The 18386-nt window shown below is 36.5% G+C and overlaps 1 protein-coding gene across 1 annotated transcript in view; it reads left to right on the top strand.

The window, feature by feature from the left end:
• Window positions 1-38: 38 nt before the first annotated feature.
• Window positions 39-18386, top strand: part of LOC127863610 (uncharacterized) — a 29679-nt gene continuing 11331 nt past the window's right edge. The window contains exons 1-3 of the mRNA XM_052403212.1: window positions 39-168; window positions 6227-7278; window positions 9086-9182. Coding sequence (XP_052259172.1) covers window positions 6299-7278; window positions 9086-9182 — 1077 coding nt within the window. The 5' untranslated portion in view covers window positions 39-168; window positions 6227-6298. The remainder of the gene's footprint in view (window positions 169-6226; window positions 7279-9085; window positions 9183-18386) is intronic.

The raw sequence follows: 18386 nt of genomic DNA on the forward strand, positions 1-18386 counted from the left end.
TTACTGTTCGGCGTTGTTTTTGGACAATAACTTATTGCCTCCCTTGAACGCCAATGTCCGCCATTTGTAAATCGATGGGACGGAGAATTGCTTAAAAATTGATGCAACGTAGCGTCGAGAAGCTAGTTTATTAACCATGTAGCTTATATTTAACCTGCAAAATATTGTGTGAGTTCCAAATATGCAAACACCAATCTACTATATCTATAAATTTTCCAAAAAATCGCTCGGCCGTATTGACCCGAAAGTACAAACAAGTAATTTTAGTAAAACAATAGTCAATAATTTTGATAGGTAATTGATCAAATTATGTTTCAATATTTAGAATATCGATCTATTATTAAATACATTTTATTGCATACATCTAAGTATTGTTAAGGTATTTTTGTTATTATGATAAATGTGTTGCACCTGCGCATTAACTATTAACAACCACTGATTGTTTTAGAACTCGTACTCGGAATATGTACACTATGAAGTGTCCTCATAATAATTAATTATATGACATCCTCAACCATTTCCAAAAATGTAAGCTTTAAGCTCATTAATGTACTATTTTTAAGGGAATATCACATTTTATATTTATACGAACGTTGACGAGTGACGTCACGCGCACCTGCTAAATGACCCGAGTTTCTACTGGAGGGCAAAAGCGCATATACAGAAGCTCTATCTCAATATCTATCTCATAGTACTGCCTTGACAAAATCAACGTTTTTGTTGATAATCATGCATAATATCAAATATAATTTTAATTATGATGTCTGAAAAGACATAAGCATGCAAGGAACTTTATTTTTGAATAATATTGTTATTATTTGTTTTTACTTCAAACGAACTCGGGAGTGGAAAACCATTTAAGAGCACATACGGTATATGGTTACCACAAAATTTCTCTACTTGCACTTCTTTGCGACCATTTGAAGTTAAAACAAGTCTCAGAAATTGTAATTCTTTCAGAATAAAATAGATTTAATGAACGAAAACAATTGAGGATGAAGACAAACAACAAATAGATAGATTTTATCTTAGCAACATACCTGTATGCATGTAGTAACCTCTATATGTCTAAAAAAACTAACCTTGTTACACATTAAATAAATTTTATCGATTAATGTTATTGATTTATTTAAAGGGGCCTTTTCACAGATTTTGGCATTTTTTAACTTATTCATTAAATGCTTTATATCGATAAATGTAAACATTGGATCGTAAAAGCTCCAGTAAAAAATCAAGAATAAAATTAAAAAAAGGAAAAGAACATTGCCCGGACCAGGTTTCGAACCAGTGACCCCTGGAGTCCTGCCAGAGTACTGAAGTAAAACGCTCTAGCCTACTGAGCTATTCCGCCGAGTACATACATGTGAAGTATTTTATACCTTATATAAGCAATCTTCGTAGTTTCACAAAATTTAACGACAAAAACAGAACTCTCCAAATTATTCAATCGTTTCGCGTTGCAACGCTTTATAATTTTTAGGTTTTAAAATCGTCGAAAGATGCATATAATGGCTATATTAGACCATGGTAAATGTTCAGTATTACTGTTTCCTCACAAATATCATAACTAAAACGAAAATTTGCGAATCTGAAACAACTTTTTTCAATTTTGTCAATTTACCAAAGCGTGAAAAGATCCCTTTAATTGTTACACCAGTTTTGACACTCTGTGTTGCAGCATAGGTGTTAAATTGCACCTTTGTTCATCACAAATCGATTATCTCGTTATGATCGGAGACCGTCCAGACAAAGACAACAGGGTGTCATAAACCAAGGCACATTGGGTCCATGCCATAAACCACATGTTGCAGACGATTGTCTGTTCATTAAACACAATTCACGATACCTCCATGACATCTCTTGGCATTTTGAGAAATCAGTAAAGCCAAATTTTAAAGCAAAAAAGAAAAGTGGCTTCAATAAAATATTTCAACATGACAAAATGACGAAATCTGTCAGAAATGGATTAACAGGAACTAGTGCATTATATTAGCCAGTTAATTGAATCATTATAATACAGTGTTCAATAAATATAATTTTAACATATTGTGCAGTATTACTGCTACGTAATTAAGGGATCCGGCAAATGTAAACTTCGCTAGTACGTGTAAAGATTTTACGTTACTTCAGTGTACACAATACCATCATGAAAAGAAGCTAATATGGTAAAAAATACTTGCGTTAAAGAAATGAAATTTATAATGTGTTTATAATAGAATGCTCGACTTTAAATTATCACTAGCACGGACTCTAGATGACAATATACGCTCCGTGTCACTAGTAAAGAGATTTCAATATACATGCGAAGACAATTCAATTTGCATAATATGCAGGTTTTTTTCCGCGTTTGTATGATAAAATTGATTAACATTGGCATTCAATGTTAACGAAACGAAAATTTATTGATTGGAAAAGTATATAACCATAACATTTAAATTTTTTATGTATTCCGTTTTTGGCTTTGTTTGATAATTGATTAAATGCACCTCTTACAAGCTGATGAAAAAAAACCTATCCATACCACTTATAATTATTATCAAATTAATAAGTGTTTTATTATTTTTGCAATATCATTTATTAAAGTCTTACTATCAGAAACAATAAGGCAATTTCATTGTTTTGTTTTGTGGGATTGTCAGTATTTAGTATTCCCACCACGTTTACTCTGATGCTTATAACTACATTGTTTTTATGAAGAGGGATCGATATATATATGTGAATATACATTTATTGGTACTAAATATAATATATTAGCACTATTTTTTTTAAAGATATTCATTTTTATTTCGCATTTGTTATCAAAATATTGACGAAGCAAAAGCCCTTTATACATGCTTTACGTTACTGTAACCAGTGTTTTTGCCCTCCAGTCAATGCGCATGCGCGGAAATATCGAAATGTAAACAATAACAATCAACGTTCGTATACCAACTATTTTGGCACCACAAGTGGAAGACATGTATTTATAAATACTTATTCTTCATCAAACAAAAAAATCCACATACATTGAACTAGTGGCAATTGTTTACTTGGTCAATGTGAGATTTATCAATAAAACAAATACCTTTCGTACTTGAAGATTGATACACCCAGTGTTTTTTAAGCAAAAGCAAAACTAGGATTTAAATGATTGAAAGAATAATATGTTGTCTTAATTGGTGAATAATTTTATTTTACTAAGATTTCCTAACGATACTTTGTTGATTTTGACAGAGCTGACCAAGCAATCTTGCTGTAGCTACTCTCGATAGGCTTTAGATACCAAACATGCAGATTCTTAACACATAAATATTTCATAGATTGACATCAACTTCATAAGGAATGAATGACTTTAAAGCAATTCTTTTACAATCAATATAATGCAACTCTAGTTACCATACACCTTGAAAAAATGTTAACTTTGATGTTTAATTACTTGGATTTCTATGGACAGAGTTGGGTTTATTGTCCATTCCCAAGCACAGATTTTGTCCTCACTGTCTAAAATTCTGATTGAAGGTTTCCAAAAAAATAGTTAAAATCAATACTTAAAAAAAATACATATTCACTTTTAGTTCATCTTCCTATCCAGCTGCATGAATTTAATCATGTTTAATGTAGTATTGAAAATACTTATATTCTCAATTTGTAAGTATTTGTAAGCAAAAGACCACCCCACTTTAAGTAAAAAGAACACACAGAGCTCCAGATAAGGGCCGTACAGCCGTAAATACGGCTTTTTCATGAAGGTTTACGCATTTATTTTTATTAACTGGACGTACAATTACGACTTGAATATCCCTTTTTAGGCATTTACAAAAAAATCTGGCAGTACCGATACGTCCACGTCAGCACGGCGTGATTTGTTGGTCTCTAACCTAACGGCGCTTTTTAACCAGGTTTTCCGAAGGAAAAACTGGTTATTAGATTGGCGAATGCGGGCGGGCTGGCTGGCTGGCTGGCGGGCTGGCTGGCTGGCGGGCTGGCGGAATAAGCTTGTCCGGGCCATAACTATGTCGTTCATTGTCCAGGGGTGTCAATTTTCCGGATTATTCCGGAAATCCGGATTTGAGCCGTCCAGGGTTGATTTTGAGGTGAATGTAAATCCGATGAGTTTGTTTAAGGCGGGTGGGGGTAGGGACAAAATTCTTTTAGTGCGGGATCATTTCAGAACGAATATTGTTATAGCATCGTCGGCATTCCGGACATTTGCGCTTGGTACCGATTTTATTTATTGATATCTGATTGGTAAGTGGCTGGCACTGACATGAGCAGGCACTGGCAAAGTAAAGCACTGCAATATCATATTTTAAAACAATATGTTAATCAAATTATATATTGACTGCGTATTTGCTAGGTTACTGGTTACTGGTTTTCATTTTCTGCAGTAAAACGATATGCATATTTTATTTCATTTGCAAATGATGTATCGCGACATGTTTTCGGACAGTCGTTTTCGGATACGCTGGTTTGTTAATTACATTTCGAAGTTCTTAATATCATTTGTTTAGAATGACAAATACACCTGCGGTGTTACGGATGGTTTGGTTAATCATATTTCGCATTGTACTCACCAGAAATTGCACCTAGAAAGACTATAAAAAAAGAACAATAAGCTAGGGCTCGGGGGGTTGGGCCCTCTCTTCCCTTTATCCTACGGCTTAATTTTCCGGATTTCAAATTTGGGCCAATTGACACCCCTGTTGTCAGATTTTAAAATTATTTGGCACATTTGTTCACCATCATTGGACGGTGTGTCGCGCGAAATAATTACGTCGATATCTCCAAGGTCAAGGTCACACTTTGAGTTCAAAGGTCAAAAATGGCCATAAATGAGCTTGTCCGAGCCATAACTATGTCGTTCATCGTCAGATTTTAAAATCATTTGGCACATTTGTTCACCATCATTGTACGGTGTGTCGCGCGAAATAATTACGTCGATATCTCCAAGGTCAAGGTCACACTTTGAGTTCAAAGGTCAAAAATGGCCATAAATGAGCTTGTCCTGGCCATAACTATGTCATTCATTGTGAGATTTTAAAATCATTTGGCACATTTGTTCACCATCATGGGACGGTGTGTCCCACGAAAGAATCACGTCAATATCTCCAATGTCAAGGTCGCCACGACTAAAAATAGATTTAAAAAAAAAAAAAAACTTACAAAGGGGGTTAATTTTTTTTGGTCATTTCAAAAGTTCAGTTTGAGTTTTCTCCCTTTATCAGATTTTTTTTTCACAATGAAAACCTGGTTTTGTGACAATTTTGTCCCTTGTCGTTAATTTAAATTACGGAAAAGTTGTAGACTGGGTTCCGATATTATTGTTATTCTGTCGTGTGATTTCCAGTAACTTGTAAACCTGTCAAAAACAATATGTCTGTGCGCAGGGGAAGGCCGGCTAACTTTCGGTTTAAAAAAAACACTTTGTTGTCATATAATGGCTACATACGGTCGTCTAACTATCCTGATATTCAATCTGTAAACCCAGAAAAAGACATTGTCGACCCGATATTAAACAATTTGATTGCATCTGTTGTTTCTTTGCAACTTTGACAGTTAATTGTTAAAGCAATGATTCTTTTGAAATGAGACAGAGACATTAGTGGTCATTTACTTAGCTTACTAGTTGGCTTGTGTTTTCTTGTCAAGAAAAATGAAGAAATAGTATTTAGTCATGTGTTTGAATGTGTAGTTTTATTTGTATCATAATTCAGAATAGAAAATCTAATAAAGTAACTGTTTAAGAAGCTAAATATATTTATTATAATTGCAGCAAATGTTTCTGTAAAGTAAGTTATACACCCTTCAATATACAAGAACACTGGTAGTACAGTACTACCTGTATTTTTGGATATGGTAGTACATGTACTTATTGATTTTCAGCGTTACTCCTTTTTTTCTATCAGTGGCAGTACCGTTACGAATTTAACAAATCCTTATCTGGAGCTCTGACACAATTTTCCCCAATCCAAAGGAAATGTTATTTAATACTAATATATGAATGGGGCTTGCACCCTTTAGATTGGGAGGTAAACATTTTCTTCGTACTTATTTTGCACGTTTATCTTCTGTGGTCTAGAAATTTGATAGAACTAAATACAAAGTACGATGATCAGTATCAAACTCTCGACCTCTTTTAATAATAAATCAATTTGTAACAATTAGTTCATACTGAAAATGCCTTTAAAATGGTATAGAAAAATCTATAAAATAGAAATAAGTTAATAAAATATTACCTCTGTTGCAGATTTTTGGATGTCCTCTAAGACAGGGGGAAGAAATATAAAATGTGGTTGTGTTGACTATTAAACCAGCAGTTATGGATGGGAATCCTGCATCGGAGCAGACTGCATACAGATGCAGATTTTGCTTCAAACCATGTTCATCCTTATCAGACTGTACTGTTCATGAGAGTACCCATCTAACATTAGGTTTCAGTGATCAGCTGCCTGGTCAGGTACGGCCAATGTTTGATCATGCTCTGCCGCCAATGTATAATGCTCCGTATGCACAGCCATTGGAGAGCTTTGAGAAACTTGTGCAACCATTGAGAAACCCTGGACAGGACTTGCGGCAGCAGATGAATCCAAGAGCTGTTGTTTCACCAACAGGTTCTGAGAACTCACAAATGGATATGTGGGGACTCAGTTCGCAGGATAAGAGAAATCTGGTTACAGTAAACCAGAATGGTAGGAATTCTGTGCCAGCGAGCCCCTCAAGTTTGGTAGGCTCAAGCCCTGCTGATCAAAGAAACTTTATTCCTTCAAGTCCAGCCGATTCTTTGAGTGGTTTTCCTGCTAGCCCTGCTGATGGGAGAAACTTTATTCCACAAAGTCCAGCAGTTGATCAGAGAAACATGCTTCCAAATAGTCCAATTGATCCTCGTGGTCCAGTGGATCACCGTATGGTGAACACAAGCAGGCCACAAGATATGCGGAACATGATCCCACACAGTCCAGCAGATCAGCGCAACATGATCCCACACAGTCCAGCAGATCAGCGCAACATGATTCCTTCAAGTCCCGTTGATCACAGAAACATGGTACCGGCAAGTCCAGTTGATCATCGTTTGACTGCTGCTGGACATTTGGATCAGAGACCAATTGGTAGTCCTGACATGAGAAACATGGTTCCACATAGCCCATCAGACGGTCGTTCTGTTTCCATGCCTGCTCAAATGGATCCACGCACAATGGTGAATCCAAGCATGACAGATAACAGGACCCATGCAATACAGTCTATTGTTGCTGATATCCGTAACAGTGCTGAGCAGAGGTCTGTTCCACAACAAAATTTCAGGTATAAAACAGTACACAAAGGCAGTGATTTTTTTTGCCAATTGGGAAAAATACCTGTATTATACCAATTGGGAAAAATTGTCTTGAAAAATTGTGAAATGGGGAAAATTGGTGCGTGTGAAATCTTTAGATTGGGAAATATGGGTCTTATTAATATCAGTGTAAATTGCACAAATCAATTCAAATATTCATTTAAACGCATTTGGGCTTGAAATATTCAGTTTCTGTGCTCATGTTATTTGTTAACTTGCAGATAATGCTATTTTGGAACAAAATTGACGACATTGTCCCTCTCTTTTGGGATTTTTTCGGATGGCAATCTGGAATTTTGTTACTTCCCTTGGATTGTTATTTCCCTTAAAAGTACCTTTTAAGGGTTCTTTATATAGAAGGGAAAAAATCGCTGTTAGGCCCATGGTACTAAATCAGCATTATCTTATTATACTCCAGCTACCTTTGATTACCTTTAAATTTGATAGTCCGTTAATCGTGTAGTTATTTTAGGTATATGCTATTCTCTCTCTCCCTAAGATTCAAGTTGGGCAGTTGTCATTTACTGGAATAATTATGTGCTTATGGTTCTGGTTACCCAGCTTACCCAGATAGTTAAGTTTATTTCATATCAGATCCAAAAGGCCAATAACAGCCCAAGTGGACAATGTTATGCATACAGTGTTTAAAGTTTTGCAATATTTAAGATATTCATGTATGACAGTTGAAACACAACTACTACTACTAGTTATGACAATACTTTTTTATAAATACGATTTTATAAATCACTTTCTGGTAAATACTGACAATAAAAGCTCTCAGTTAATTCTTTAACACAAACCTTGCCGTTTTTCTATTGTATCAAATAAATTTTAAGTGACTATTTATATTTTATCCTTTATTTATATTTTACCCTTTCCGGCAAAGATACGCATAATCCAGTCTCAATCAATTCCTTAATATATCCGTATCAACCATACCTTCTATCTATAACTGCATACTTACTACTTTACCAGTCGCTACTCATTACCCGATAATCCCGTATATTCCAGTTTTAAAGCAAATTCTAGTTAATATTTACGATAAAAGTGCTCAAGAATTTAAAACAAAAATCACCATATTTTCGTAAGTATCAAATAAATTTTGGCATGTGTTTTTATTTAAAGATGTGATGAAATATCGTCCAATCAGGGCGTTTTTTTTTCCCCACAGAACACGCGTAAATCACCTGACATGATGTTCATGTTTTTATACAGCACAAAATACATCCACACTTTCCATGCGACGTTCTACATGTCTGCATATTTTTTGCGCGCTTTTTATTGAGCCAAAGGATAAAACACTGTTTATTTGACGCTACAATTTTTTAATGTCGCGTTTGCATTAAAATTCGGAAGCATGTTTCGGATTACAAATTGATAATGCTCATTTGAAAATCGAACCAAACATTTACAGTTGTGCGTATTCAACGATTATTTGTTAAAGCGCATTACATGTCTAATAAAAGTCAGAAAAACGAGGTTAATCAGTTCTATAAATGGATATGATGTAAAACCTCTAAAGCAAACGTGTAATAATTATTATAATGATAATAAGAGATAAGATATGAGCGAGTAGGTTCATTTAATGCAGTGATCATATGACTGAAATACTATATATATATTCCATTTGCATTATTATTTTCTTATTCAGAAATTGACATTTGAATTTGCTCTAATTATATGTTTATTACCTGAAATAATGTTGTTAATAATAGTATTAAGTTTATTTCAGGATAGAGAAAATGATTGAATAATTTTGGATTTTGACTTTTTCAGATCCAATGAGAGTTCAGGCTTCTCGGTGGTGAGCCGGCCCATGGAAATTCCAAGCAGGATGGACAATCGCATGATGCCAATGGAAATGCATAATATGGTGAGTTTAGGGTTATAGGAATTATAATCACATTTCAAAATATGAAAATTTGGGTAATGAAGTTCTTAAAAATTTGAGCCAGGAGCTTCTCAAAATTGTGAAAAATGCCATAGAAATCTAACAAGAAAAAAGTATGGGGCATACTAAATATGCCATGTTTCAGGGCCCTCAATCTATCAAATCCCCCTCCTGAAAAGTATACTATTTCCCTATTTATTTATTTTTTTTTAAAGATGTGTCTTATGATTATTATATCTCAATTCTTTTTCAATTTAATCTTGTCAAACATACTTAATTATAAAAAAAGAAATGAATATAGTGCAAACATGTACAAATGTAATAATGAGAGAGAAAGTAATAAAAATCCCCCAAAAAGGGAAACGCCGCGCATATATTCCCACTCATGAGGGTAGCGACCCACTTCCCCTAAAATGGATTGAGGGTCATTCTTCAAGGTCAAAAAACACAATCCAAGGGAAGTAACAAGCTTTAAAGGGAGATTTGTATGCCCCCGTTCGAAGAAGAGGGGGTATATTGTTTTGCACATGTTAGTTGGTCTGTCTGTCGGTCGGTCGGTCTGTCCAACAGATGGTTTCCGGATGATAACTCAAGAACGCTTAGTCCTAGGATCATGAAACTTCATAGGAACATTGATCATGACTGGCAGATGAACCCTATTGATTTTCAGGTCACTAGGTCAAAGGTCAAGGTCACAGTGACTCAAAACAGTAAAATGGTTTCCGGATGATAACTCAAGAATGCTTACGCCTAGGATCATGAAACTTCATAGGTACATTGATCATGACTGGCAGATGACCCCTATTGATTTTCAGGTCACTAGGTCAAGGTCACAGTGACTCAAAACAGTAAAATGGTTTCTGGATGATAACTCTAGAATGCTTACGCCTAGGATCATGAAACTTAATAGGAACATTGATCATGACTGGCAGATGACCCTATTGATTGTCAGGTCACTAGGTCAAAGGTCAAGGTCACAGTGACTTGAAACAGTAAAATGGTTTCAGGCTGATAACTCAAGAATGCTTACGTCTAGGATCATGAAACTTCATAGGTACATTGATCATGACTGGCAGATGACCCCTCTTAATTTTCAGGTCACTACAGTACAGCCAAAGCGGAACAAACGTATTTCGCGATCCGCGGCAACAAGGCGAAACGAGTCGATGCCGCGTCAGTCGTTGAAGCCGCGTCAGTATGCGGCGGCAAGTCGCATTTCGCCGCGAAACTTCGCATCTGTCCGCCGAGGCATGCCGCTATCCGCGACATGATGCCGAGTCGATGCGCATCATGAAATAAAAAATCTTTTTAAAATTATTAGTTACATGTAGTTAACAAATTTTGAAAGAACAATTATAATAATAATAAAAATCATAATAAATTTATTGTGCGCGGATTGTATTAGCATATACATGTAAGCATAGTTAATTTGTCTGGCCAATTAAGTTTGTTTCCTGCCCGTAGTGTATGTATTTCACACATAAACAAGGTCACGTAATTATGTTTTCGCACATACAAGTGGTCAAGGCTCCAGCATATGGTGGATTTATAAATTAATTGCATGTTGATTTTGCTATAAAATTTAAGCTGAGAAAATTAGCAGTTTGAAGCCACATCAATAATCAAGACGGTGACGACGTATTTGTTGTTTTGTTAATTATCAGCTTATTATAACTATTGTTTGAATATGCGTATATAAACACGTTTTATCTTGTTCCTATTATACAGGAAATATCGCTACTAATTACCCGATAATCCCGTATATTCCAGTTTTAAAGCAAATGCTGGTAAATATTTACGATACACAAACATTCTCGATATTTCCTTAAGTATCAAATACATTTTGGCATTTGTTACTATTTATAGAGATGATGAAATAACGTCTAATCGGGGTGTTTTTTTTCCACTGAACACGCGATTTACGCTTGATGTGATGTTCATGTATTAATACAACACAAAATACACCCAAACTTTCCAAACGACGTTCTACATGTCTGCATAATTTTCACGCTCTTTTTATGAAACAAAGGATATTTTAGCACTGTTTATTTGACGTTAGAATTTGTCAAAGGTCGCGTTAGCATTAAAATTCGGAAGTGTGTTTTGGATTACAAATTTAATAATGATAATCGAACGAAACATTAACAGTTGCGCGTAATTAATTCTACGCTACACATACATGTATGTACATGTCGGTGGATATCTTTTCACTCGATCCGCCGCGTACGTATGCGGCGGATTTACTCCGCGAAAGTACGCGAGGTTAACACAGACTCGGCGTCGTTGCGCGGATCGATGCCGAGTGCAACGGCGATACGCCGCGTGAACACACGATTCGGCCGCCGCGTACTAATAATCTGGCCGTGGCGTAGCCGCGGATTATGTTTGTGCCGCGTTACTTGTACTGTAGGTCAAAGGTCAAGTTCACAGTGTCTTGAAACATCAAAATGGTTTCCTGATGATAACTCAAGAATAATTAGGCCTTGAAGAATCCACTTGACCGCTCGCATATGCGAGTAAAGTTGATGGTCGGGCGAGTTAAGTTTGTTAAATACTTGACAGACCGGGCGAGTGCTGTTTTTCAAGTTTAGAAATATAAATTCAGTTCCAGAACTCCTGCCACATCAATACAAATTGCAAACAATTTTTCGAATGAGCAAATAATACAGTAGTACACAAAGAAACTGCACTTTCGTTTTGACACTGAAAAATGATGTAACGGGCACAGACAAAATAATTCTCGAAATCGGATGCGCTCTTTTCGTAGGTGTCAGTGCTGTCAGCTAATCGATTAAAAGTGAAAAACACAGTTAAATATATTGGTCATTCTGTGAATGATAAAATTTCATTTTAATGTAAATATCAATATAAAAAAACAAAAACAACTGGTTAATTATAATACTTCTAATATTTAATTAAAAAGAAAAAGAAAAAATAATTATTAATAAACAGAATAATTCTTGATCAGAAGCCTTAGCAAAAATTTACCATATTGTTACCATTTGTAAATCAATCGTGTCTTTCAGTAAAAGTTTGCCTGAAATATTAAAACTCAGCATGGAAAAGGGTTCTATTTTAAAATATCTGCAAGGTGGTGGAGAAAGGGAACAGAAAGAAAGGTCATCAAAACTATAAATATAGAAATATATTTTCAGCTCACCTGATAGCTCAGGTGAGCTTTTGTGACCGGTCTTGTCCGTTGTATGTCCGTCCATCCGTCTGTAAACATTTGCTCGTAAACATTCTAGAGGCCACATTTCTTGTCCCATCTTCATGAAACTTGGTCAGAAGATTTGTCCCAATTAAATCTCGGCCGAGTTCGAAACTGGGTTGTGCCGGGTCAAAAACCTTGTAAACACTGTAGAAGTCACATTTCATGCCCAATCTTCATGTAACTTTATCAAAATGTTTGTTTTAATGATATCTTGGTTGAGTTCAAAAGTGGTTCCGATCCGTTGAAAAACATGGCCGCCAGTGGGCGGGGCAGTTTTCCTTATTTGGCTATAGAGAAACCTTGTAAACACTCTAGAAGTCACAATTTTTGCCGAATCATCATGAAAAATGGTCAAAACATTGGTTCAATTGATGTCTCGGACGAGTTCGAAAATGGTAGAGATCGGTGAAAAACATGGCCGCCAGTGGGCAGTGCATTTTTCTCTATATGTATATACATGTAGTGGCAGTTTTCCCTATTTGGCTTTAGAGAAACCTTGTTAACATTCTAGAAGTCACAATTTTTGCCCAATCATCATGAAAGTTGGTCAAAACATTGGTTTTATTGATATCTCGGATGAGTTTGAAAATGGTTGGGATCGGTGAAAAAACATGGCCGCCAGTGGGCGGGGCATTTTTCTCTATATGTATATAGTGAAAACATGTGAACTTAGTAGAAGTCACATTTTTAGCCCAATTTTCATGAAATTTGCTCAGAACATTTGTTTCCTTGATACGAGAGTTGAGTTAAAAAATGGTTCCGGTCAGTTGAATAACATGGCTTCTGGGAGGGGGGAAGTTTTCTCATTATGCCCCCCCCCCCCCCCCTTTAGAAGAGGGGGTATATTGTTTTGCTCATGTCCGCCCGTCCGTCCACCAGATGGTTTCCGGATGATAAGTCAAGAGTGCTTATGCCAAGGATCCTGAAACTTCATAGGTACATTGATCATGACTCGCAGATGACCCCTATTGATTTTCAGGTCACTAGGTCAAAGGTCAAGGTCATGATGACCCGAAATAGTAAAATGGTTTCTGGATGATAACTCAAGAACGCTTAGGTCTAGGATCATGAAACTTCATAGGTACATTGATCATGACTTGCACATGACCGTTATTGATTTTCAGGTCAGTAGGTCAAAGGTCAAGGTCACCGTGACCCGAAATAGTAAAATGGTTTCCAGATGATAACTCAAGAATGCTTATGCCTAGGATCATGAAACTTCATAGGTACATTTATCTTGACTCGAAGATGATCCCTATTGATTTTCAGGTCACTAGGTCAAAGGTCAAGGTCACGGTGACCTGAAATAGTAAAATGGTTTCTGGATGATAACTCAAGAACGCTTATGCCTAGGTTCACGAAACTTCATAGGTATATTGATCATGATTCGCAGATAACCCCTATTGATGCTTATCAGGTCACTAGGTCAAAGGTCAAGGTCACAGTGACACAAAACGTATTCACACAATGGCTGTCAAGTTCACGGTGACTTAACTTAGAAAAATGGTTTCCGGATGATAACTCAAGAATGCTTACGCCTAGGATCATGAAACTTCATAGGTACATTGATCATGACTTGCAGATGAAATAATGATGAAACTTGACCAGGATGTTTGTCTGGACAATATATAGGTCAAGTTTGAATTTGGTAAAGATTGAATAAACCGACTCCTCTCAGGTGAGCGAACTAGGGCCATCTTGGCCCTCTTGTTTTTAATGCAGGACGAGTAGATTAAAGTGATGGGCGAGTGGATTGTCAGGGCCACTCACCCTGCAGGGTGAGTTGCTCTGTGCTAGGATCATGAAACTTCATAGGTACATTGATTCAGGTCACAAGGTCAAGGTCACAGTGACACAAAACGTATTCACACAATGGCTGCCACTACAACTGACAGTCCATATGGGGGACATGCATGTTTTACAAACAGCCCTTGTTGTTTTTAGCTCATCTATTTTTTGAAAAAGAATTATTAGCTATTGTCATCAAGTTTTGCGTTTAGGTCCACTTTTCTCAGAAAGTATCAATGCTATTGCATTCAAACTTGGTACACTTACTTACTATCATGAGGGGACTGGGCAGGCAAAGTTAGATAACTCTGGAGTGCATTTTGACTGAATTATGTGCCCTTTTTATACTTAGAAAATTGAAAATTTTGGTTAAGTTTTGCGTTTAGGTCCACTTTTTTCAGAAAGTATCAATGCTATTGCATTCAAACTTGGTACACTTACTTACTATCATGAGGGGACTGGGCAGGCAAAGTTAGATAACTCTGGCATGCATTTTGACAGAATTATGTGCCCTTTTTATACTTAGAAAATTGAAAATTTTGGTTAAGTTTTGTGTTTAGGTCCATTTTATTCCTTAAGTATCAAAGCTATTGCTTTCATACTTGAAACACTTACTATCATAAGGGGACTGTGCAGGCAAAGTAATGTAACTCTGACTGGCATTTTGACAGAGTTATGTGCCCTTTTTATACTTAGAAAATTGAAAGTTTGGTTATGTTTTGTGTTTAGGTCCACTTTATTCCTACAGTATCAAAGCTATTGCTTTCATACTTGCAACACTTATTAACTTTCGTAAGGGGACTGTGCAGGCAAAGTTATGTAACTCTGACTGGCATTTGGACGGAATTATGGGCCCTTTATACTTAGAAAATTGAAAGTTTGGTTAAGTTTTGTGTTTTGGTCCACTTTACCCCTAAAGTATCATAGATATTGCTTTCATACTTGGAACACTCGCAAACTGTCATAAGGGTACAGTAAAAGGACTAGTTGCATAACTCTAGATGTCATTTTTACGGAATTATGGCCATTTTTTGACTTAGTAACTTTGAATATATGGTTAAATTTTGTGTTTCGATCCACTTAACTTCTTAAGTATCAAGGCTATTGCTTTCAAACTTCAAATACTTTCATGCTATCATGAGGTTACTGTACCTGGCAAGTTGAATTTTACCTTGACCTTTGAATGACCTTGACTCAAGGTCAAATTATTAAATTTTGCTAAAATTGCCATAACTTCTTTATTTATGATTAGATTTGATTGATACTTTGACAAAACTACTCTTACCTGACATACCACAATAGACTCCACCCAACAATAGACTGCCCCCCCCCCTATTATTTTTTTTTAAGATCATCTCACAAATGACCACCACACTATACCCCCCACCCCACCCCCTCCCCAATTTTTTTTTTTTTTTTAAACGGTTAAAAAACAAAACTATTTATTTTGATTATTTTATGTTTGAAATACCGTCCAACCATCACACCCAAAAAATCCCCACCCCCCCCCTCACCCAACCCCCCACCAAAATCTCCCCCCCTAATTTTTTTTTTTTCATCTCACAAATTACCACCACACCCTCACACTATACCCTCCACCTCACCCCCCCCCCCCCAATTTTTGTTGAAACTGTTAAAAAACACAAATATTTATTTTTATTATTTTATGTTTGAAATACCCTCCAACCATCGCATCCAAGAATACCCACCCCAACCCCCCCCACCACCCCCCCACCCCCCGAATTTTTTTTTTCCTTTTTTTTCATTTTTGGAACATAATGTAATAAATGTCCACACCCCCACACAATGCACCCCTCTTCACTCCACCCCTCCCTCCTTTGTGATTGAAAATAGTCCCTTCACCTTTAAAAAGAAAATAGATGAGCGGTCTGCACCCGCAAGGCGGTGCTCTTGTTAGCTCATCTGATTGCTCAGGTGAGCTTTTGTGACCTTTTTTTGTCCGTCGTCTGTCCGTCCGTCTGTCTGTCCGTCCACATTTGTTCGTAAACACTCTAGAAGCCAAATTTATTGTCTGATCTTCATGAAACTTGATCAGAAGCTTGATCCCAATGAAAACTCGGTCGCGTTCAAAACTGGGTCGTGCCGGGTCAAAAACTAGGTCAAAAAAGGAAAAAAATTGTAAACACTGTAGAAGTCACATTTCATGCCCAATCTTCATTTAACTGTGTCAAAATGTTTGTCTTAATGATATGTTGGTTGAGTTCAAAAGTGGTTCTGGTCCGTTGAAAAACATGGCCGTCTGTGGGCGGGGCAGTTTTCCTTATTTGGCTATAGAGAAACCTTGTAAACACTCTAGAAGTCACAATTTTTGCCCAATCATCATGAAAGTTGGTCAAAACATTGGTTTTATTGATTTCTCGGATGAGTTAAAAAATGGTCCAGATAGGTGAAAAAACATGGCATTTTTTTCTATATGTATGTAGTGAAAACATGTGAACACTCTAGAAGTCACATTTTTGGCCCAATTTTCATGAAATTTGCTCAGAACATTTGTTTCCTTGATATGAGAGTTGAATTCGAAAATGGTTCCGATCAGTTTAAAAACAGGGGGACGGGCAGTTTTGCTTGTATTTATATAGTTGTAAGGCTTGTAAACAATCATGAATTAAGGTCATGTAACATGCGAGACAACTCTTCTTAATATTGCATTTAAGTTTACAGTAGTTACTCCCCTTTGACTATTAATGTTTTCATAATAATACAGTGTATTTTCTAGAGGGCTCATTTCTTTTCTGATCTTCATGAAACTTGGTCAGAAGCTTTGTCCCGATGATATCTAGGTCGAGTTCGAAATTGGGTCATACCGGGTCAAAAACTAGGTCACTAGGTCAAAAAAAAGAGAAAAACCTTGTAAACACTGTAGAAGTCACATTTCATGCCCAATCTTCATGAAAATTTGTTAAAATGTTTGTCGTAATATGTTGGTTGAGTTCAAAACTGGTTCTGGTCTGTTGAAAAACATGGCCGCCACTGGGCAGGGCAGTTTTCCTTATTTGGCTATAGAGATACCCTGTAAACACTCTAGAGGCCACATTTTTTGTCCGATCTTCATGAAACTTGGTCAGAAGATTTGTCCCAATGATATCTCAATGGAGTTGGAAACTGGGTCATGCTGGGTCAAAAACTAGGTCACTAGGTCAAAAAAAGAAAAACCTTGTAAACACTGTAGAAGTCACATTTCATGCCCAATCTTCATGTAACATTTTCAAAATGTTTGTCTTAATGATATGTTGGTCGAGTTCAAAAGTGGTTTTGGTCCGTTGAAAAACATGGCCGCCAGTGGGCGGGGCAGTTTTCCTTATTTGGCTGGGCGGGTCAGTTTTCCTTATTTGGCTATAGAGAAACCTTGAAAACACACTAGAAGTCACAATTTTTGCCCAATCATCATGAAAGTTGGACAAAACATTGGTTTTATTGATATCCCGGACGAGTTCGAAAATGGTCCAGATCGGTGAAAAACATTGCGGCCAGTGGGCGGGGCATTTTTCTCTGTATGCATATAGTGAAAACATGTGAACACTCTAGAAGTCACATTTTTGGCCCAATTTTCATGAAATTTGGTCAGAACATTTGTTTCCTTGATACGAGAGTTGAGTTAAAAAATGGTTCCGGTCAGTTGAATAACATGGCTGCCAGGGGGGGCGGGGTGCAGTTTTCTTATTTTTATATAGTAAAAAAAGCTTGTGAACACTCTCTAGAAGTCACATTTTTTGCCCAATCATCATGAAACTTGGTGAAATGATTGGTTTTATATATATCTCAGATGAGTTTGCAAATGGTCCCAATCGGTCAAAAAGCATGGCCGCCAGGGAGGGGGGCAGTTTTCCTTTTGTGACTAGAGAGAAAACTTGTGATCGAACACTCTAGAAGTCTCATTTTTTGCCTAATCATCGTGAAACTTAGTCAATACATTGGGTTTATTGATTTCTCAGACAAGTTGGAAAATGGCTCAGATAGGTGAAACACACTTTTTAGCACACCTGATTGCTCAGGTGAGGTTTTAGAATTGGTCTTTGTCCGCTGTCTGTTCGTCCACATTTGGTTTTTAAACACTCTAACATTCACACTTCTCAAGCATTCTTTATGAAAGTTGCCGAAAGATCTCAGTCAAGTTTGATAATATGAAAAATCACATAATAAATGCCATAATGATGAAACTTGAC

Source organism: Dreissena polymorpha, unplaced genomic scaffold (genome assembly GCF_020536995.1).
Source record: "Dreissena polymorpha isolate Duluth1 unplaced genomic scaffold, UMN_Dpol_1.0 chrUn020, whole genome shotgun sequence".
Taxonomy (NCBI): domain Eukaryota; kingdom Metazoa; phylum Mollusca; class Bivalvia; order Myida; family Dreissenidae; genus Dreissena; species Dreissena polymorpha.